The sequence below is a fragment of the Hyperolius riggenbachi genome, chromosome 7, assembly GCF_040937935.1.
Source record: "Hyperolius riggenbachi isolate aHypRig1 chromosome 7, aHypRig1.pri, whole genome shotgun sequence".
Taxonomy (NCBI): Eukaryota; Metazoa; Chordata; class Amphibia; order Anura; family Hyperoliidae; genus Hyperolius; species Hyperolius riggenbachi.
In genome coordinates this window covers 31,321,146-31,343,616 of record NC_090652.1, presented here as the reverse complement: position 1 = coordinate 31,343,616, position 22,471 = coordinate 31,321,146, and the positions used below count along the sequence as shown (strand labels likewise).

The window sequence follows — 22,471 nt, the reverse complement described above, 5'->3', positions numbered from 1 at the left end:
CAGAGCAATTGCCTTCCGAGTACCGTCATCAGTGGACCTGCCTTTTGTAAATCCCACTTGATCGGGGTGAATAAGATTAGGGATAAGAGGAGCTAGTCTGTTGGCAATGACTTTAGAGAATATCTTTATATCCGTATTCAATAATGATATCGGCCTGTAATTACTTGGGTCCGAAGGATCTTTGTCCTCCTTAGGGATGGTAGATATGTGCGCCATTAATGATTCTTTAGGAAATTGACCTTGTGATACTGCTTCATTAAAGAAATTTTTAAGGGGTTTTATTAAAATGCTAATGTATTTTTTGAAATAGTCATTAAGGAAACCATCTGGTCCAGGGGCTTTATCTAGTTTCAAGGAGCTTATAGCTGAGGTGATTTCTTGCTCATGGAAGGGTACTGATAGATATTTCTGTTCGAAGTCAGACAATGATGGTAGTTGTATTTTGTCTAAGTAATTATCAATTTCTTGGGGAGATGGTATATGGGTGTTGGTATCTTTCCCTAGGTTATATAAAGTTTCATAATAATTGGCCATAGCGTCAGCTATTTCTTGTGGATGATGGACAACTGTTTTTGTTTGGGGATGTCTAATTTTTACTATTCGTTGGTAAATTCTTTTACCTTTTATTCTACGGGCCATTATTTTACCGGCTTTATTACTTTCATGATACCAATTCTCTTTAAGAATTGTTCGCCATTTATCATAGTTGTAGTACATGGTATCGGCTATTTCCTGTCTTATAGTTTCTAGTTCTGGGATTAACTCTGTTTTTTTATTAACGTAGATTTCTTTTTCTAGGGATTTGATTTGTTTTAATAGTGAATCAGTATGTTCCCTCAATTTTTTCTTCTGAATGGATCCTTGTTTTATAAAGATTCCCCTGATGAAGGCCTTGTGGGCATTCCATATTGTTGCTCTGGATACATCTTGTGTGTCATTAATGTCAAAATAGGTGTTCATTTCTTTCTTAATAATATCAGAGCTATGCTCAGAATTTAAGGTGAATTTATTCATTCTCCAAATATGTGGTAGTGTGGGGGAGTCTTGAAGTTTAAAGGATACAATCAAAGGTGCATGGTCCGACCAAATTCTAGGATCTATCTTCACATCTGTGATTAATGGTATGGTGAATCTGTCTGTTAGGCAGAGGTCTATACGGGTAAAGGATTTATGAACTGATGAGAAATAAGTAAATTCTTTCTGCTTAGGATTCATACATCTCCATGTATCGTATAATTCAAAATTGAGTAAGGTTGGTTGCAGAATTGAATATGTTTTTCTGGTATTAGAGGTACAGTCCATCATAGGATCTACTACCGCGTTGAAATCTCCAGTGATAAATAAGGAACCTTTGGTGAAAGTGTCTATTTTTCTTAATTTTTTGTTTATAAATTTGATTTGTTGATCATTAGGGGCGTAGAGATTTACAAATGTAAATTCTCTAGTATTAATGGTACCTTTAACCATGACCATTCTGCCATCATCACTTGCAAATGACTCACCTACCACCAATCCCAATGTGTCTTTTATTGCTAAACACACTCCAGCTTTTTTCTTATCTGTTTTTAGAACAGCATGATATAGTTGTGTATAGCCATGAATTTTTAACTCCTCTGCACCTTTTTTATTTAGATGTGTCTCCTGGAGACAGACAATATCAGCTTTGTGTTCTTTGATAAGTTTTTGCATGAGGAACCTTTTTCTGTGGGAGTTCAGCCCTCTCACATTAATTGAAACTATCTTGCATATTTGTGGCATTTATTTTCTATAGTAATGCAATTGTACTTACCCATGTCGATCAGTCCTGGAGCATCTGTTAAGATCCCTAAAAGAACAATCTGTACCTTGTTTAAGTGGTCTAAATGAGACAACAATATGAAATATTGAAATATAAAACACATAACATGTAGAAGTAGATGTTTGAGTAGAAAACAAAAAGGCATCCGGTTTTACCTTCCGTTATCTACTAAAAAGGGGGGAGTCCTTCTCTTCAGAAAAAGAAGGGAAGGAAAATATGATAAACAGTGGTAACTAGAGTCCAATTAGATCAGACTGAATAGTCTGAATCTTAAATAAGGACTTAACTGGTGAAGTCCACAATGTGGAACAAGAGTAAACCGTTCTCTTATAGGGACAAGAAGATGGTGTGTCCTATTGAGAAAGGTTTCCAGGTGGGGTAAAAAGTCTGTGGCAGATACCCATCTTCTCAGGTTTCAGAGGTGTCCCCTGCATCTTTCTCTTTTTCTGCTTGGGATGGTAATGGTGTAGTGTCCATTGATTGTTGAGTGTCATTCCTGGGCAGCTGTCTCGGGGATGATAGCTGCTTTGACAGGGTGACCTGGTATATTGGTCTGTCTTTTTTTGGATCTTTCGGTATGAAGATAGGTATATCCCATCTTGCTAGTAGGTTGTATGCCTCTTTGGGGTTCTTTGCAGCATATGTAACTCCGTTGTCAGTTATCAATAGCTTTGGAGGGAATCCCCACGAGTAGGGGATTTTCCTATGGCGTAGGGTCGTGGTGATTTCTGCAAACTTCCTCCTGGCTTGAAGAGTCGCTTGAGATAGGTCTTGGTATAAGACAAGGTCCTGGTATGGATTAGGTAGTTTTCTCCCTCCTCTGGTTGATGAGAGGAGTTTTTCTTTGGCATGGTAGAAGTGAATGCGTGTAATTACATCACGTGGCAGATGTTTTGCCACATGAGTAGGCTTTGGGAGACGGTGAGCCCTATCTATTGTAAGTTCACTTTCCTTTAATTCCGGCACAGTGGTTTTGAGGATGTCCTTGACAAAGTCTTTGAGGTCGTCACTGCCCACTGTTTCGGGTACTCCCCTGATTTTAATGTTGTTGCGACGATTTCTGTCCTCATTATCGGATATCTTTTCTTTCATCCAATGGTTTTGTTGTTGCAAGTTCTTATGTGCATCAACCAGATGGTTATGGGCCAGGGTCATCTCTTCAATGCATCTTTCTAGTTTGGAAATCCTGGAGTCAGTCTCTCCTGCAATTTGTGAAACATGACCTGCCAGTTGATGTAGATCACTCCGAACTTCACCAATGTCATCTTGTATCACCGATCGGAATGATAACATAAAGTCCTTAAAGAACTGTTGTGAGACCGGTTGATCTGTGGCCGGGAAGGATTCCAGAGGGTCTGGTACCAGTGTGCGCTTATAGGATTGTATTCCCTTCAGATTATGTAAAGTTTGAGGTATTCCCCTTGTTAATGCATCATTTTGTACTCCTAGATGCTGTGGATCCATTTGTCTGGTTGATGCGACCATTTGTACGCCTGGAGAGGGGGAATGTACGCTTAGGGTAAGGGAACGTTCTTTCCGTTCGTTAACAGAACGTTCGTGCGAACTTTCGTGCGAACGTTCGTTCAGCGGGAAACCTTCGTTCAGCGGGAAACGTTCGTCCAGCGGTACCTGCGTCTCCTGGTTCTCCTGATCGGCCTGATGTCTTACTGTGGGTCCAGGCTTCAGAGGGCTCCTCTCCCGGCTTTTCTTGACCTTCCTCTGCCGCTGGAAATCCTCTTCTTCGCTGTCCTCCTCATACAGCGCTTCATGCCCTCTTGGATGTGGGGTATGGAGGGGAGCAAACCTGTTTCTTTGTTCCAGAGGAGGTGGTGTTCTCAGGGCTGATCTCTCCATGGCCTCCCTGCTGCTGTAGCGGTGGCCATCTTGCTTTTCCTCTGTGTAGAAGGAGGACAGCTTTCTCAGCGCTGGGGAGCTGTAATTCCTTCCAGATTTGGTTCTCCTGTATTGCCAGTCACTCTCCAGGTATTCAGCCATCTTTCAGTGTGAAAATGGGGCACCTTAGAATGCTTTTTAGTCGCTTTCCTGGGTCTCTAGGCACAGAGCTCTGGTCTCAGGCAGCCATTAAGCTCTGCAGCCAGCCACGCCCCCCCCCCATAGTCATAATCTAATGCCCTACCATATTATTATTATGTATTTATATAGCACTGACATCTTCTGCAGCACATTACAGAGTACATAGTCATGTCACTGACTGTCCTCAGAGGAGCTCATACTGTAATCCTACCATAGGCATAGTCTAATGTCCTACCATATTATTATTATTATTATGTATTTATATAGCACTGACATCTTCTGCAGCACATTATAGAGTACATAGTCATGTTACTGACTGTCCTCAGAGGAGCTCACAATCTAATCGCACCATAGTCATAGTGTAATGTCCTACCATATTATTATTATGTATTTATATAGCACTGACATCTCCTGCAGCACATTACAGAGTACATAGTCATGTCACTGACTGTCCTCAGAGGAGCTCACACTCTAATCCTACCATAGTCATAGTGTAATGTCCTACCATATTAATATTATGTATTTATATAGCACTGACATCTCCTGCAGCACATTACAGAGTACATAGTCATGTTACTGACTGTCCTCAGAGGAGCTCACAATCTAATCGCACCATAGTCATAGTGTAATGTCCTACCATATTATTATTATGTATTTATATAGCACTGACATCTCCTGCAGCACATTACAGAGTACCTAGTCATGTCACTGACTGTCCTCAGAGGATCTCACACTCTAATCCTACCATAGTCATAGTGTAATGTCCTACCATATTAATATTATGTATTTATATAGCACTGACATCTTCTGCAGCACATTACAGAGTACATAGCCATGTCACTGACTGTCCTCAGAGGAGCTCACACTCTAATCCTACCATAGTCACAGTCTAATGTCCTACCATATTATTATTATGTATTTATATAGCACTGACATCTTCTGCAGCACATTACAGAGTACATAGTCATGTTACTGACTGTCCTCAGAGGAGCTCACAATCTGATCCCACCATAGTCATAGCCTAATGTTCTACCATATTATTATTATGTATTTATATAGCACTGACATCCTCTGCAGCACATTACAGAGTACAGTCATGTCACTGACTGTCCTCAGAGGAGCTCACACTCTAATCCTACCATAGGCATAGTCTAATGTCCTACCATATTATTATTATGTATTTATATAGCACTGACATCTTCTGCAGCACATTACAGAGTACATAGTCATGTTACTGACTGTCCTCAGAGGAGCTCACAATCTAATCCCACCATAGTTAAAGTCTAATATTTTCAATATAGAATTGTTTTGGGAGAAACCAGTTGTGTGTTTTAGGGATGTTGGGGAATATGAAGTGCCTAAATGAATTCCTGGGGAAGATAGTAACTCCATGCAGGTTTTGCCCTAACCAATGTTCAAACCTAGGACTCAGCCCGCGGGGTCTGTGGCATGCAGAGCAGGGTGGCAGCTGAATTACGATTATTTTCCAGTGAAACGCAGCCGCATCACGATTATTTTCATAGGGAGGAACCACAAGGGGGAGGATGGGGGAGCGTGTCAGGGCACCATGGGGGGGGGGGCACCACAGGTTTTCTCGCCTGGAGTGCCAAGATGGCTAGAAGCGCCCCTGGCCGTAGTACTTCGGTAACTTAACGAACCTCTACCACACATGGGAAAATATTGATGAATCAGCACAGTGAAGTGTAAAATACCGAATGCGGTATTTTAAGGACTGGGATTTTGTTATCGAACACCCTTTGATGAATTGAAGCCTTTGTCACTGGGTAACTGGGATTAATATTCAGGAAAGTGGGTGAAGCCTACAACAGCTAATCAAAATTCACCTATTAATTTTCAAGGGGAATATTTAAAGTGCTGCCATTCTTACACTGTTAATGGCAGGGGCTTCAAACTTGCTACAGTCGGTCATTGGGTGACTGGGGTCAAAATTCACTAAAGTGGGCAAAGCCACAAACAGCCAATCAGATTTCTTTCATGGATAAACTGCTTCCATTCACACATTTTTGATGCCAGGAACCGGAAAGCTCACACACTTGGTCAATGAGTGACTGTGTGTCCAGGTTACAAAAAGTGAGCGGACCCAAAAACAAATTTCACTGGGAAATTATAAACTGCAGCCATTATTACACTGTTAATGGCAGGGTTCTCAAACTTTGCACAGTTAGTCACTGGGTGACTAAGAATAATATTCATGGCAGTGGGTGGAGCCTATAACAGCCAATCAAAATTCATCTATTGATTTTCAAGGGGAATATTTAAATTGCTGCCATTTTTACACGGTTAATAGCAGAGGCATCAAACCTAATACAGTTGGTCACTAAGTGACTGGGGTTTAAATTTTGAAAAAGGGGTGGAGCCACACACAACCAATTAGATTTGTTTAATTTCTATGGGAATACACAAAGGATTGATACCAAGGACCCTAAGGCCTCTTTCACAGTGCGAAAGTTAAGTCGCACATTAGATCAGGTTTCAACGCAGACTAACGCACAGCAATACGAAGTCTGTGCGACATTCACAGTGCACACGTTGCGTTTGTGTGTAATGTGTAGTGTTATTAGAAAGTGCTGCATGCTGTGCGTTATACACGTTATTAGCTGCGTTAGACTGTTTGCACATGCTCAGTAATGACTTGGAAGCATACTTTTCATTGCCCGTAGGCTCTACTGTATGCGGTGATAACAAGGCATTAAGTTGCGTTGTGACTTTTTTGGGGCGTTGCGTTGCAATTTGCATTGCGACCTTAACGTTGCATCAAAACGCAACGTCCTATTGTGAAAGAGGCCTTAAGCTCATAAACTTGGTCATTGAGTGACTGTATGTCAGAAAAAGTAGGCGGAGCAAATAACAGCTAAAAATGTTTTACATGGAAAAATACTGCAGCCATTCTTACTCTGTTATTGGCAGGGTTCTCAAACTTCACACAGTTGGTCACTGAGTGACTGGGATTGGATGGAGTTTACTAGAGGATCGAATTTCATGTAATCCTCTCTCTGTCTGCGCACCTGCTCAGCATGTAATCCTGGGGCATAACTAGAAATCCCTGGGCCCTTCTGAAAAACTTTGGATGACCTCCACCAAAAAAAAAAATAATAATAATAATAATTTGAAGGTCAGAATATTTAAAAAAAAAGAACTATACTAGGGGCACCTGTACCTGGCTACCTATATTTGGGGCACCTGTACCTAGGTCACGGTATAGGTAGTCAGGTTAAGGTGCCCCCAGTATTGATATCGAGGTATAGGTGCCCCCAGTATAGGTAAACATGTTTAGGTGCTCCCAGTATAGGTAGTCTGGTATAGGTGCTCCCAGTATAGGTAGACAGGCAAAGGTGCCCCCACCCCCAGTATAGGTAGTCTGGTATAGGTGCCCCCCAGTATACGTAGCCTGGTATAGGTGCCCTTAAGAATAGGTAGCCAGGTGTAGGTGTAATCCTTTCTCTGTCTGGGCACCTGCCTAGCATGTAATCCTCTCTCTGTCTGCACCCCCTGCCCAGCGTGTTGTCCTTTCTTTGCCTGCACATCTGTCCAGCATGTAATCCTTTCTCTGTCTGCACACCTGCCCAGCATGTAATCCTTTCTCTGTCTGCACACCTGCCCAGCATGTAATCCTCTCCCTGCCTGCACACCTGCCCAGCATGTAATCCTTTTTCTGTCTGCACACCTGCTCAGCATGTAATCCTTTCTCTGTCTGCACACCTGCCTTGCATGTAATCCTTTCTCTGTCTGCACACCTGCCTTGCATGTAATCCTTTCTCTGTCTGCACACCTGCTCAGCATGTAATCCTCTCTCTGTCTGCACACCTGCTCAGCATGCAATCCTTTCTCTTCCTGCACACCTGCCCAGCATGTAATCCTTTTTCTGCCTGCACACCTGCTTTGCATGTAATCCTTTCTCTGTCTGCACACCTGCCCAGTATGTAATCCTTCCTCTGTCTGCACACCTGCCCAGTATGTAATCCTTCTGCCTGCACACCTGCCTTGCATGTAATCCTTTCTCTTTGCACCTGCCCAGCATGTAATCCTTTCTGTGTCTGCACACCTGCTCAGCGTGTAATCCTTTTTCTGTCTGCACACCTGCCCAGCATGTAATTCTTTCTCTGTCTGCGCACCTGCCCAGCATGTAATCCTTTCTCTGTCTGCACACCTGCTCAGCGTGTAATCCTTTCTCTGGCTGCACACCTGCCCAGCATGTAATCCTTTTTCTGTCTGCACACCTGCCCAATGCCCAGCATGTAATTCTCTCTGTCTGCACACCTGCTCAGCGTGTAATTCTTTCTCTGTCTGCGCACCTGCCCAGCATATAATCCTTTTTCTGTCTGCACACCTGCCCAGCATGTAATTCTCTCTCTTTCTGTGCACCTGCCCAGCATGTAATCCTTCTTCTGTCTGCACACCTGCCAAGCAAGTAATTCTCTCTCTGTCTGTGCACCTGCCCAGCATGTAATCCTTCTTCTGTCTGCACACCTGCCAAGCAAGTAATTCTCTCTCTGTCTGTGCACCTGCCCAGCATGTAATCCTTTTTCTGTCTGCATACCTGCCCAGCATGTAATCCGTCTTCTGTTTGCGCACCTGCTTAGCATGTAATCCTTTCTCTGTCTGCACACCTGCCCAGCATGTAATCCTCTCTCTTTATGCGCACCTGCCCAGCATGTAATTCTTCTTATGTCTGCACACCTGCCCAGCATGTGATCCTTTCTCTGTTTGCACACCTGCCCAGCATGTAATCCTTTCTCTGTCTGCACACCCTCCCAGCATGTAATCCTTCTTCTGTCTGCACACCAGCCCAGCATGTAATCCTTCTTCTGTCTGCACACCTGCCCAGCATGTAATTCTCTTTCTGTCTGCGCACCTACCCAGCATGTAATACTTTCTCTGTCTGCACACCTGCCCAGCATGTAAACCTTCTTCTGTCTGCACACCTGCCCAGCATGTAATCCTTCTTCTGTCTTCACACCTGTCCAGCATGTAATTCTCTCTCTGTCTGCACACCTGCCCAGCATGTAATCCTTCTTCTGTCTGGGCACCTGCCCAGCGTGTAATCCTTTCTCTGCCTGCACACCTGCCCAGCATGTAATCCTCTCTCTGTCTGTGCACCTGCCCAGCATGTGACCCTTTCTCTGTCTGCACACCTGCCCAGCATGTAATCCTTTCTGTGTCTGCACACCTGCTCAGCGTGTAATCCTTTTTCTGTCTGCACACCTGCCCAGCATGTAATTCTTTCTCTGTCTGCGCACCTGCCCAGCATGTAATCCTTTCTCTGTCTGCACACCTGCTCAGCGTGTAATCCTTTCTCTGGCTGCACACCTGCCCAGCATGTAATCCTTTTTCTGTCTGCACACCTGCCCAATGCCCAGCATGTAATTCTCTCTGTCTGCACACCTGCTCAGCGTGTAATTCTTTCTCTGTCTGCGCACCTGCCCAGCATATAATCCTTTTTCTGTCTGCACACCTGCTCAGCATGTAATTCTCTCTCTTTCTGTGCACCTGCCCAGCATGTAATCCTTCTTCTGTCTGCACACCTGCCAAGCAAGTAATTCTCTCTCTGTCTGTGCACCTGCCCAGCATGTAATCCTTCTTCTGTCTGCACACCTGCCAAGCAAGTAATTCTCTCTCTGTCTGTGCACCTGCCCAGCATGTAATCCTTTTTCTGTCTGCACACCTGCCCAGCATGTAATCCGTCTTCTGTTTGCGCACCTGCTTAGCATGTAATCCTTTCTCTGTCTGCACACCTGCCCAGCATGTAATCCTCTCTCTTTCTGCGCACCTGCCCAGCATGTAATTCTTCTTATGTCTGCACACCTGCCCAGCATGTAATCCTCTCTCTTTCTGTGCACCTGCCCAGCATGTAATTCTCTCTGTCTGCACACCTGCCCAGCATGTGATCCTTTCTCTGTTTGCACACCTGCCCAGCATGTAATCCTTTCTCTGTCTGCACACCCTCCCAGCATGTAATCCTTCTTCTGTCTGCACACCAGCCCAGCATGTAATCCTTCTTCTGTCTGCACACCTGCCCAGCATGTAATTCTCTTTCTGTCTGCGCACCTACCCAGCATGTAATACTTTCTCTGTCTGCACACCTGCCCAGCATGTAAACCTTCTTCTGTCTGCACACCTGCCCAGCATGTAATCCTTCCTCTGTCTTCACACCTGTCCAGCATGTAATTCTCTCTCTGTCTGCACACCTGCCCAGCATGTAATCCTTCTTCTGTCTGGGCACCTGCCCAGCGTGTAATCCTTTCTCTGCCTGCACACCTGCCCAGCATGTAATCCTCTCTCTGTCTGTGCACCTGCCCAGCATGTGACCCTTTCTCTGTCTGCACACCTGCCCAGCATGTAATTCTCTCTCTGTCTGTGCACCTGCCCAGCATGTAATCCTTCCTCTGTCTTCACACCTGTCCAGCATGTAATTCTCTCTCTGTCTGCACACCTGCCCAGCATGTAATCCTTCTTCTGTCTGGGCACCTGCCCAGCGTGTAATCCTTTCTCTGCCTGCACACCTGCCCAGCATGTAATCCTCTCTCTGTCTGTGCACCTGCCCAGCATGTGACCCTTTCTCTGTCTGCACACCTGCCCAGCATGTAATTCTCTCTCTGTCTGTGCACCTGCCCAGCATGTAATCCTTTCTCTGTCTGCACACCTGCCAAGCAAGTAATTCTCTCTCTGTCTGTGCACCTGCCCAGCATGTAATCCTTCTTCTGTCTGCACACCTGCCAAGCAAGTAATTCTCTCTCTGTCTGTGCACCTGCCCAGCATGTAATCCTTTTTCTGTCTGCACACCTGCCCAGCATGTAATCCGTCTTCTGTTTGCGCACCTGCTTAGCATGTAATCCTTTCTCTGTCTGCACACCTGCCCAGCATGTAATCCTCTCTCTTTCTGCGCACCTGCCCAGCATGTAATTCTTCTTATGTCTGCACACCTGCCCAGCATGTAATCCTCTCTCTTTCTGTGCACCTGCCCAGCATGTAATTCTCTCTGTCTGCACACCTGCCCAGCATGTGATCCTTTCTCTGTTTGCACACCTGCCCAGCATGTAATCCTTTCTCTGTCTGCACACCCTCCCAGCATGTAATCCTTCTTCTGTCTGCACACCAGCCCAGCATGTAATCCTTCTTCTGTCTGCACACCTGCCCAGCATGTAATTCTCTTTCTGTCTGCGCACCTACCCAGCATGTAATACATTCTCTGTCTGCACACCTGCCCAGCATGTAAACCTTCTTCTGTCTGCACACCTGCCCAGCATGTAATCCTTCCTCTGTCTTCACACCTGTCCAGCATGTAATTCTCTCTCTGTCTGCACACCTGCCCAGCATGTAATCCTTCTTCTGTCTGGGCACCTGCCCAGCGTGTAATCCTTTCTCTGCCTGCACACCTGCCCAGCATGTAATCCTCTCTCTGTCTGTGCACCTGCCCAGCATGTGACCCTTTCTCTGTCTGCACACCTGCCCAGCATGTAATTCTCTCTCTGTCTGTGCACCTGCCCAGCATGTAATCCTTTCTCTGTCTGCACACCTGCCCAGCATGTAATCCTTTCTCTGTCTGCACACCTGCCCAGCATGTAATTCTCTCTCTGTCTGCACAACTGCCCAGCATGTAATCCTTTCTCTGTCTGAACACCTGCCCAGCATGTAATTCTCTCTCTGTCTGCACACCTGCCCAGCATGTAATCCTTTATCTGTCTGCACACCTGCCCAGCATGTAATCCTTTCTCTGTCTGCACACCTGCCCAGCATGTAATTCTCTCTCTGTCTGCACAACTGCCCAGCATGTAATCCTTTCTCTGTCTGCACACCTGCCCAGCATGTAATTCTCTCTCTGTCTGCACACCTGCTCAGCATGTAATTCTCTCTCTGTCTGCACACCTGCCCAGCATGTAATTCTCTCTCTGTCTGCACACCTGCCCAGCATGTAATCCTTTCTCTGTCTGCACACCTGCTCAGCATGTAATCCTTTATCTGTCTGCACACCTGCTCAGCATGTAATCCTTTATCTGTCTGCACACTGCTCAGCATGTAATTCTCTCTCTGTCTGCACACCTGCCCAGCATGTAATCCTTTCTCTGTCTGCACACCTGCTCAGCATGTAATCCTTTATCTGTCTGCACACCTGCTCAGCATGTAATCCTCTCTCTGTCTGCACACCTGCTCAGCATGTAATCCTTTATCTGTCTGCACACCTGCTCAGCATGTAATCCTTTATCTGTCTGCACACCTGCTCAGCATGTAATCCTTTATCTGTCTGCACACCTGCTCAGCATGTAATCCTCTCTCTGTCTGCACACCTGCCCAGCATGTAATCCTTTATCTGTCTGCACACCTGCTCAGCATGTAATCCTTTATCTGTCTGCACACCTGCTCAGCATGTAATCCTTTATCTGTCTGCACACCTGCTCAGCATGTAATCCTTTATCTGTCTGCACACCTGCTCAGCATGTAATCCTCTCTCTGTCTGCACACCTACCCAGTATGTGGTCCCTTCTCTTTCTCCAATATATCAGGCTAACTATTTGTGGATACAGATGGTTCAATAAAGAGCGTGATTCCAACCATAGCCGGCCTTTGACCTGAGCAACCTGAGCGGTCGCTCAGGGCGCTGGCTTCCAAGGGGGCACCTAGAGCTGGCTATCTAATGGAGGGAGGACACCTACTCCTGGCTACCTATACTGATGGCACCAATACCTGGCTGCCTATACTGGAGGCACTGATGCCTGGCTACCTATGGGGGGAGACCTACACCTATATCTGGCTACTTATATTTAGGGCACCAACACATGAGATCCTATACTGGGGGCACCTATACCCGGCTACCTACCTATACTGAGTCTGAGGGCATCTTTTTTTTGGGGGGGGGGAGGGGGGACACTCTGCGGCTATAACACGTGGTTAAAAATTGTTGGTGCTGTGTTATCATTCCAAATTGGGGGGGGGGGGTTGACTGTCCCACTGATTTTATGAATATTCCTGAAAGTTTCTAGCCTTAATTTTTAAGTATATTCAGAATAATGCACTCTTTCCATCCATATTGTGGTTATTAGTATTTTTCTATTATATATATGTGATGTGTCATGGAGATCTGAGCATTTGGTGTGATGTACGACTTCAAAAAGGTTGGGAAGTGGGAACCACTGTCCTAGGAGATAACTCAGGAGAGAAGGTGAGTTGCACATGGACCTGTGTGTACACGTGTGAAGGGGGGGCACCAAAATCAGTTTTCGCTCAGGGCGCTGTGAAACCTAAGGCCGGCCCTGATTCCAACTAACTTGGTGTGCTGATTAGAGATGTTGCGAACTGTTCGCTCGGCGAACATCTCTGGGGCTTTTACTACTTCCGGGTCGCTCTGACCCGGAGTAGTACGCCTGCGCTGCCCGGCGAAGCACGTCCTAGATCGCGCTCCTGTTGCCGGGCACTCTCTGCGCATGTGTGTGACGTCGTTCATGACGTTCATGAGAGTCAGAGCGACCCGGAAGTAGTAAAAGCCCCATGTATTCAGAGATGTTTGCCGGCGAACGGTTTGGGAACCGTTCGCTACATCTCTAGTGCTGATATATTAGAGAAAGACTTTGCTGGTGACACTGCCTAGGTCACAATATCAAGCACCCAACCTTACACAGAGGTGTGCCCAACCACAGCTTTATGCCTTCTCTGTACCTGACCAGCACTTCATCCCTTCTCCACTTTCACATCTGCCCAGAATATAGTCTCTTCTCTACAACTCCCTAGTCTAGCACGTTGTCCCTTCTCCCCTTTTCCATAGCCACACCTGCTCAGCATTTAATCTCTTTCCGGCTTGCATAAAATTCAGCTTTTCCCTTACTTGCGCCGCTATCCTACTTTTAAACTCCTCCTCCTATTGAAGGACCACTATTGTGAAAAATTAGAATATTTAAAATAGATACACATATGAAGTACATTTGTCCCAGAGATGCATTATACATTACTTTTTTCCTATGTTGCTCTCACTTACAGTAGGTAGTTAAAATCTGACAGATCTGACAGGTTTTGGACAAGTCCATCTCCTTGATGGGGATTCTCAGTATCTCTTGTATTCTTTAGAAAAGCACTCCCTGGAAAGGATCCATACATAGATTTCAGCCGGCCTCCCTGCCAAATTAACCAGGTGGTAGGGAGCAGTTAGTTACCATTCTTCTCTTCCTTCACCAGCGGCTCTGAACTTCTGAAATGTCTTCTGGGTCCCGATCCCATCCGATCACATGATATCAGCATTACAGCGCAACACGGTGGTAGAAGAGGGGTGATGGAAGAGATGGGAAGAGACCCTTCCATCACCCCTCTTCCACCACAGGATGGCGCTGTAACGCTGACAGAGTCTCCTGGAACCTGATCACATCATATCATGTGATCGGAACAGAGAAGACATGTCGGGATTACATCGCTGCCGTGGTGGTGTAAAAAGAAGCTGATCCAGCCGTCTGGACAGGTAAATTATAAAAGCTCCCAGCCACCCGCTCTGCTTACCCTGCCAGGCTGGGGGAGGCACACTTCCCAGCGGCAGGAAAAATTCTGCCCTGCAGCCATTTAACCACTTCCCTACCCTGGTCATTTTTTACAGTTCAGCTCAGCTGAGGCTTTTTGTGGCTGATATTTGTTATTAGTAATTACCTTATTTTCTATGAATTTTAAAGGGAAAATAAGGAAAAAGTGAAAAAAATACAGAATGTATCCACTTTCATACATTATAGCTTTAATGCAAACAGTTCTATTGTACATTAAACCCACACATATTATTTGTCATCCCTCCTGTTTATTTAAACAGTTCATTTGTTTTGATAATGTATTAAATGTAACAATTAAGTAATGTATACAATCTGCTACTGTCTGCTCCTGGAATGTGTATTTTACACTTGTTTACTAATTAACTCTGCCATTGAATTCCCTGGGAGGAGGAGAGGGGTTTGCAGTCATTCCTTTACAACTCTGTAGTGATGTTATCAGGTTAGAGATAAATAAACAGTGTTATCTAAGATTTTGTGGGAAGGAGAGTGCAGAGACTTATTTTTATGTCTTATGCCAGGCATACACGGTACGTTTTTACCCGTGTAATCGAGCTGCTGTCTCGATTCCGGCACGTCCCCGCTCGTCCCCGCGGGTGCCAGGATCGATTCCCGCTTGTCCCCACGGGCACTTCCTTATCTTCGGTTCGTTTTTTCTTTTGTCCTGCCCACCGGTATCGAGCGCGGAATCGATCCGGAGGATCATCGGACAAGTCGGAAATTATCAATCGAGCCATCAGCGGCTCGATTACACGGTACGAAACGTACCATGTATGCCTAGCATTAGGGACAGCAAGTGGTTAAAGTTTTACTGTATTTGGCGGCTAGAGGGTTAAGTAGTCTTATCAACAAAGTTTTAACACACGTCATTAATAGAGTAACACGAGACATCATTCTATAAATTGGTGATGTTTACGGGATTCCTACAGGTGGGAGATTGTTCCAGCAACCACACATACCCAGAGTCGGATCATCCACAAGGCAATCCTAGGCATTGCCTAGGGCAGGCATGGGCAAACTTGGCCCTCCAGCTGTTAAGGAACTACAAGTCCCACAATGCATTGCAGTAGTCTGACAGCCACAGTCATGACTCATAAAGGCAAATGCATTGTGGGACTTGTAGTTCAGTAACAGCTGGAGGGCCGAGTTTGCCCATGCCTGGCCTAGGGCTTGGAGAGAGTCTAGGGGCCTGGTGGGTGCTAAAAAAATCTTACTAAAAAAGCCAGGTGACCATCAATGGTGGGCAAAAACTGCTATCTCGCCTAGGACCCCATTTCTTCTTAATCCTTTTCTGCACATAGCGTTACAGTTATGCAATAACGGCACACCAGCACAGCTGTATCCAGTTGTATTCCTGCAGTCAGTCCAGGAGTCCACCTTGGCGCCCCCCCGCTCTGCACCCCCCTTTCCCACAAGCCCTGTGTGTACTCACATCTGGATGGTCCGTGGTGCGAGCAGTGTCTCTCCAGGCAGAGGCTCTGGGCTCTGGTGTCTGATTCCTGCCTGATGTGTGCTGCCTTCCCTCAGCCTGCTGTGTCCTCCTGACTCTGCTGACTAGAGTCCAAATTAAACATAAATATCAACTACGTCACAGAGGGTGGTTCCTCCATGTGGAGTGAATATGAGGACAGCTACAACTACTTCCACTGCTAACAATGGAACGTGCCGCACACTTTGCCCTATCCCTTCTCATGTGTCATTGGAGAATGGGCGGATAATATTTTACCACACATTCCAGGGCAGGATTACTTAAACTAATAAACGTTTCCTCTTCCCATAGACTGCTTATCACATGATCACTAGGTTTGAAAAAAGAGAAAAATACTCTTCTTGTTTTGCTCCTCCTGAGGCAGTTTATCTGAAGAGGCCTAACATCCAATTCTGAGAACCCAGAGCAGCAACGGGATGACATGAATGCAGAAACAGCAGATAGTCATTCAGGGACTCTATACTAGCATAGAGAAGTCAGGAGCCAGCGGCGTAAGAATAGCCATAGCAACAGCTTGGAGGAGGGCAGGGCTCAGCCCCGTTTACACAGGCAGGTGGGGGGAGCAGTGATGGAGGGGGGAGCCACGGCCACATTGGGACTCAGCCGCTGGGAGGGGGGCCCAACGTCTCCCTCCTACGCTCTACTTCCTGATTAGCAGGAAGTAAAGTGAAAATAAGCAGATACGTGGACAGGAGACCAGCGGCAACTAGCAAGTGATCGGTGCTCTATAGTGGGGAGGGAGGTGAGCGGTTCTTATAGTCTTCTGCTGCGCTAACTCGGCCTACCGAGGAGGGAGGAGCATGGAGGGGGGGCCCGGGGAGAGCAAGGGAGGGAGAAGTTGGCCCCTTTCCTCGCGGCTGAGTCCCAATGTGTCTGCGGCTCCCCCCTCCATCGCCTAAATAGGGGGCTCCTATACTGGGGGCACTTATACCTTGCTAACCTATACTGGGGGCACCTATGCCTAGCTAACCTATACTGGGGCACCTATGCCTAGCTAACCTATACTGGGGGCACCTATGCCTAGCTAACCTATACTGGGGGCACTTATACCTTGCTAACCTATACTGGGGGCACCTATGCCTAGCTAACCTATACTGGGGCACCTATGCCTAGCTAACCTATACTGGGGGCACCTATGCCTAGCCAACCTATACTGGGGGTACCTATGCCTAGCTAACCTATACTGGGGGCACCTATGCCTAGCTAACCTATACTGGGGGCACCTATGCCTAGCTAACCTATACTGGGGGCACCTATGCCTAGCTAACCTATACTGGGGGCACCTATGCCTTGCTAACCTATACTGGGAGCACCTTTGCCTAGCTAACCTATACAGTATACTGGGGGCACTTATGCCTTATTAATCTATACTGGGAGCACCTATGCCTAGCTAACCTATACTGGCGGCACATATGCCTAGCTAACCTATACTGGGAGCACCTATGCCTAGCTAACCTATACTGGGGGCACTTATACCTTGCTAACCTATACTGGGGGCACCTCTATCTAGCTACCTATACCTTTTTTTTACCGTGGGGAGGCCAATCAAAATTTTGCTATGGGGCCCATGATTTCTAGCTACGCCCGTCAGGAGCTGAGACATATATCTGAGTGTCATCAGCGGGGAAGTGATACTGGAAACCAAAAGAGCATATCGATTGTCCTAGTTCATGAGTATAGAGGGAGAAGAGGTCTTAAAACAGAGCCTTAAGGCCCATACACACGTCGGATTTCCGTGAACAACGGGTCGTTTGAACGTCCCGTCGTTCCGTCGTTCGTCCGCTAAATTGGGCATGTGTACAGACTGTCGTTCGCTTGATAAGAGTGAGTTTGAGCGATCCACCGGGCGGATCGCTCAAACTCACTCTTATCAAGCGAACGACAGCCTGTACACACGCCCGATTTAGCGGGCAAACGATGGAACGACGGGACGTTCAAACGACCCGTCGTTCGTGGAAATCCGACGTGTGTATGGGCCTTTATGGTTCACCAACAGATGGCGGGTGTGGAGAAGAGTTAGTGCTGGAACAGGAGACAGTGAAAGAGCTTCCAGACAGGTAGGAGTTATTCCAAGAATGTGCTAGGCCCTTGACACCCAGTGACGAGAGTGTCACGAGAGTGGAGAAGCAAAGAGTGATCCACAGGCAGAGGAAAGGTCAAGGAGTATTAGTACAGTAAATTGGCTTTTGCATTTTGCAACAAGGAGGTCATTTGCAATTTTGGTCTGTAAAAATCTTTACTCTTTAAAATAAGGCTTTGTGTTCCACTTTTTCACGCACTGCATTTCCAGGAATGTTTTCAGGTTTTGAGTCCAACGCTTTATCTTCAGATGCTGCAGCGGAATTTCAGGTCGGTTGCAATCATTTTCTTGTCGTATTCTTCATCAAACATTTTGTTCTGAGATACTGTGAAATAATTCATCCAGTCCCCAACAGCCCCTTCATTAAAAATGGAAAGGCAATATCATTACATTTCAGAGAAATTTCAATTCTTATAGAGAAGAAAGATTAGTCCTGATTAGTCAGTATATTATTAGTCTTACTGAGAACATATCAGGAAATGTATCCATCTTGCAGAAAGGATATCAGTAGATAAGGTCAGGTAGACCATTCCTACAGAAAAGATATCGGGAAGTAGATCAGTCCTATAGAGAAGATATCAGGAAGTAGATCAGTCCTATAGAGAAGGTATCAGGAAGTAGATCAGTCCTACAGAAAAGATATCGGGAAGTAGATCAGTCCTATAGAGAAGATATCAGGAAGTAGATCAGTCCTATAGAGAAGATATCAGGAAGTAGATCAGTCCTATAGAGAAGATATCAGGAAGTAGATCAGTCCTATAGAGAAGATATCAGGAAGTAGATCAGTCCTATAGAGAAGATATCAGGAAGTAGATCAGTCCTATAGAGAAGATATCAGGAAGTAGATCAGTCCTACAGAAAAGATATCGGGAAGTAGATCAGTCCTATAGAGAAGATATCAGGAAGTAGATCAGTCTTACACAGGGCCGGTTCTTCACTTTATGCTGCCTGAGGCAAACTTGTGAGGATGCAGCCCCCTCCCTGATTTGGAATGGTCGCACAGCACCGGACAAATTGAACCGCACGTTATAGCTGTAGTGTAACGACCCCCCCCAAAAGAAAACACCGTCAGTATGGGTAGGTAGGTAGCCAGGCATAGGTTCCCCCTGTAAAGGAACCCTCTGCTCCTTTTTATACCTAAAAAATTGGGAACATTCCCGTGTCACAGTTGTCAGAACTATTCTAGCATTATAAAAGGTGATTACATCAGACACCCAATGAAAGGAACTAAAATTAAAGTGAATGGGAACTTTTCCTGTGTGATGCCTAATGTTATTTATGAATTAACCACTTCATTCTCAATAGTTCAGATTATAGGGCGGAGGCCTTGAGACAGGTCGAGGACTCCCTGACATATCTCAAGCTTCCTGGGAATCCGACTCAGGAGTATCAGAAGCAACTTTTTGATCTTCTTAGCTATGGCAGGAGCTTGGGGGTGCTGGACCACAAACTTGCGGATTACTTGGGAGTGGACTGTCCTACAGTCCCAGTTTTTCACCACCTTCGTAAGATTCATAAGCTGGGGACTCCCCCGGAGGGCAGGCCCATTGTTGCGGGCATTGGCTCTCTGGGGGAGCGCCTCAGCGAGTGGGTGGACTCCATGCTACAGCCCCTAGTCAGGAGGTTGCCGGGATATCTTAGGGACTCCAAGCACCTGCTGGCTAGCATGGAGAGCTTTGTGTGGGAGGAGAATTATAGTTGGCTCACCATAGATGTTAAGGCCCTATACTCCTGTATTCCCCATCATTTAGCTTTGACTGCCCTACAGTTTCATCTGGCTAGATACTCCGATTACCCTTCTGATCTATGCATTTTTATTTCTGCCGCTACCGAGTATCTCCTGACCCGCAATTATTTTATGTTTGATGGCGCCTTCTACCTCCAGAGGTGTGGGGCCTCCATGGGGGCCAAGTTTTCCCCCTCTTTGGCCAATCTCTACATTGGATGGTGGGAGGAGTTCTACATCTTTGGGGGTGGCGGGCGCCATCTGGAACAGATTGCGTGGTACGGGAAATTTATAGACGACATTTTGGTTGTCTGGAGGGGTGATTGGGATCAGGTGCGACCATTCATGGGTTGTCTTAACAGTAATGAGTGTAACTTAAAATTCACTCATATGTGGCAACCCAGCTCCATTGATTATTTGGATTTGAGCCTGGAAGGTGATTTCACCTCACGGGCTGTTCGCACTAGGACGTATCGGAAGCCCTGTGCGGGCAATTCCACATTACAGGCAGCCAGCTGTCACCCTGCGCATACGATCCGGGCGATTCCCGTGGGTGAATTCATATGGGCGCGCCGGAATTGCTCGGATCATGCGGCCACTGGACGGGAGTTTGGGGTTGTTGAGGGACGCTTGTTGGAGAGAGGCTACCCTAGATGGACTATAGAAAAGGGCAAACAGAGGGCAGTTTCCATTCCCAGGAGTCAGTTAATACGGGCCAATATTTCTGGTCACGATTTCGGAGAGAGGTCCGCTTTTGTAACCACGTTTAGCTCCGAGTATCAGGAGGTGAAGCGTATCATCACCAAATATCTTCCCATTTTGGAGGGTTATGAGGATTTGCGGCCCTTTCTTCGCAATGGCGTCAGCTTCTCCAGCAGGCGGGCCCCGACACTGGGTAGCATGCTGTCCCCTAGCCTCTTTAGTTCACGTGGGGAGTCTTCTACTTGGCTGTCCACTAGAGGCTCATATAAATGTGCAATTCCAACTTGTAACTATTGTGCACTACATACTAGGACCCAATTTGTGGAGTCAGTGCACAATGGCTACAAATCCACTATCAAGCACTTTATCAACTGTGGTTCTAAAAATGTTATTTACTTGGTGATATGCTCTCTTCAATATGTAGGCTGCACTACCAGACCACTTAGAGCCAGAGTATCTGAACACTTTTTGGGAGCAGGCTGGTCCACTCAGAATATCTCCAATGTTGCCAAACATTACCGGCAAGTACATGGTGGTGACATGTCGGGTTTCTCTTTCCATGGAATTAAGAGGTTTTTTTTTGCCCAAACGGGGAGGCGATCTTCAAGCCCTGATTCGTAAGAGGGAGGCACTCTGGATTTTCCGCCTCGGTACCAGGTCACCCAAGGGTTTAAATGCCAGGTGGGATTTGGCTTTGGTCACGGGTTAAGGGGAGGTATATTCCAATTAATCTGGACACTATTCCATATTGTAATTAATGTGCTCAACACTCACAGCAAACCATCTGTTTGATCCCATTAGTGCATGTCGTTTTCTATCAATGACTGGTGTGTTACTCCTCATTCATTAAGCTGTAAAAATCTTTTGATCTTTTTGTTTGCTGGCTTCTTGTATTTTAAATGTGTAAGTGTCTGGTTTTATATTTTTATATTTCTAGTGAGTCGGTAGTTTTTGGTGGGATGTGACAGGTGATTTGCTCCCTCCCTAGGATGGGTTGGGCCATGCCCCGCCTCCTACTACCCTCTCTCTTTTTAACCTGCACTCACTGAGCCATGAAATGACTATGATTAAGGACCTGAAGTCCGAAACATGTCAGTCAAGTGCTATCACCTGTAACTGGATACGTCCTGAATAAAGTTATTGGATGTGGAGACATTGGTGCGGACCTTCCTTTTCTACGTCTGTTTACTGGGCTTGGCTGCTCGAGTTCCTGAACTGTCCCACCCAGTACAGTGAAGCGGTACCCTCTGTCTATTTCCTAAAATTAAAGTGAATGCCTGTGTGATGCCTAATGTTATTTATGAATTAACCACTTCATCCACAGATCAGTAGATATACGTCCTCTGTGAGTTCATCTAAGCCACAGGTCAGTAGATCTACTGACCTGTCCAGAAGCAGTGCTGTGCAAGATTGGGCTTGCTCCTGTGCACATTTCTGGCACTATCTGCTGCAGCACTAATTGGTGAACGGGAATATATGTTTCCTGAGCTAATGAGATTGATTTTTACTATTAAAAATACTTTTATTTTCTCAGTTCATAGTGAAAAACACACTCTGTAGCATTATTTCAGAATCAAATATCTTCACCATAAATTGTGACCGGAACATAATCTAAGTTTTGTGATAAGTGGTAAGAATAGCCAAACAAAATTTGTGTTTTTTTATCTACAGTAGCACTTTTTATTTTTAAACTGGAATTGGTAAAACTGAGAAAAAATGTTTTTTTCTATTTTTTTCTTTGTTTTCCCATTAAAATTCATAGAAAACAAAATTGTTGGAGGGAAAAGATGGCATACAATGAAAGCCTGGTTTGTCTTGAAAAAAACAAAAAAACATTATATATTTAATTTCTGTGTCATAAGTATGGATAAAGTTATTTCTGATTAAATAAGGACATAGCTAAAGTGTCAAAACTGCTCTGGTCAATAAGTGGGATACAAGGTCTGGATGCGAAGTGGTTAAAATGTCCATGCGGCATGGGATACGTAGGACAGACTACGAGACCTGTACTTGTTAGAATCAATGAGCACCGTAGTGACATCAGGCTGTATGGAAAATATTAAAACGACCCTAATAAAAAAATTGATTCCCCTGTAGGTAAGCACTTCTT

The 22,471-nt window shown here is 45.6% G+C and overlaps 2 protein-coding genes across 4 annotated transcripts in view; both read right to left on the bottom strand.

Annotated features, from left to right (window-relative positions):
- LOC137524234 (sulfotransferase 1C1-like) overlaps nt 1-16,363 on the bottom strand; it is a 47,599-nt gene extending 31,236 nt beyond the window's left edge. For 2 of the 3 annotated variants that reach the window (XM_068243857.1, XM_068243856.1), the window contains exon 1: nt 15,797-16,363. The gene's annotated coding sequence lies outside the window, so the exon portion shown is untranslated. The remainder of the gene's footprint in view (nt 1-15,796) is intronic. The other variant, XM_068243855.1, reaches the window with a different exon arrangement.
- Nucleotides 16,364-17,891: 1,528 nt separating this feature from the next.
- LOC137525461 (sulfotransferase 1C1-like) overlaps nt 17,892-22,471 on the bottom strand; it is a 71,817-nt gene continuing 67,237 nt past the window's right edge. The window contains exon 8 of the mRNA XM_068246559.1: nt 17,892-18,291. Within this exon, the coding sequence (XP_068102660.1) occupies nt 18,179-18,291 (113 nt within the window). The 3' untranslated portion in view covers nt 17,892-18,178. The remainder of the gene's footprint in view (nt 18,292-22,471) is intronic.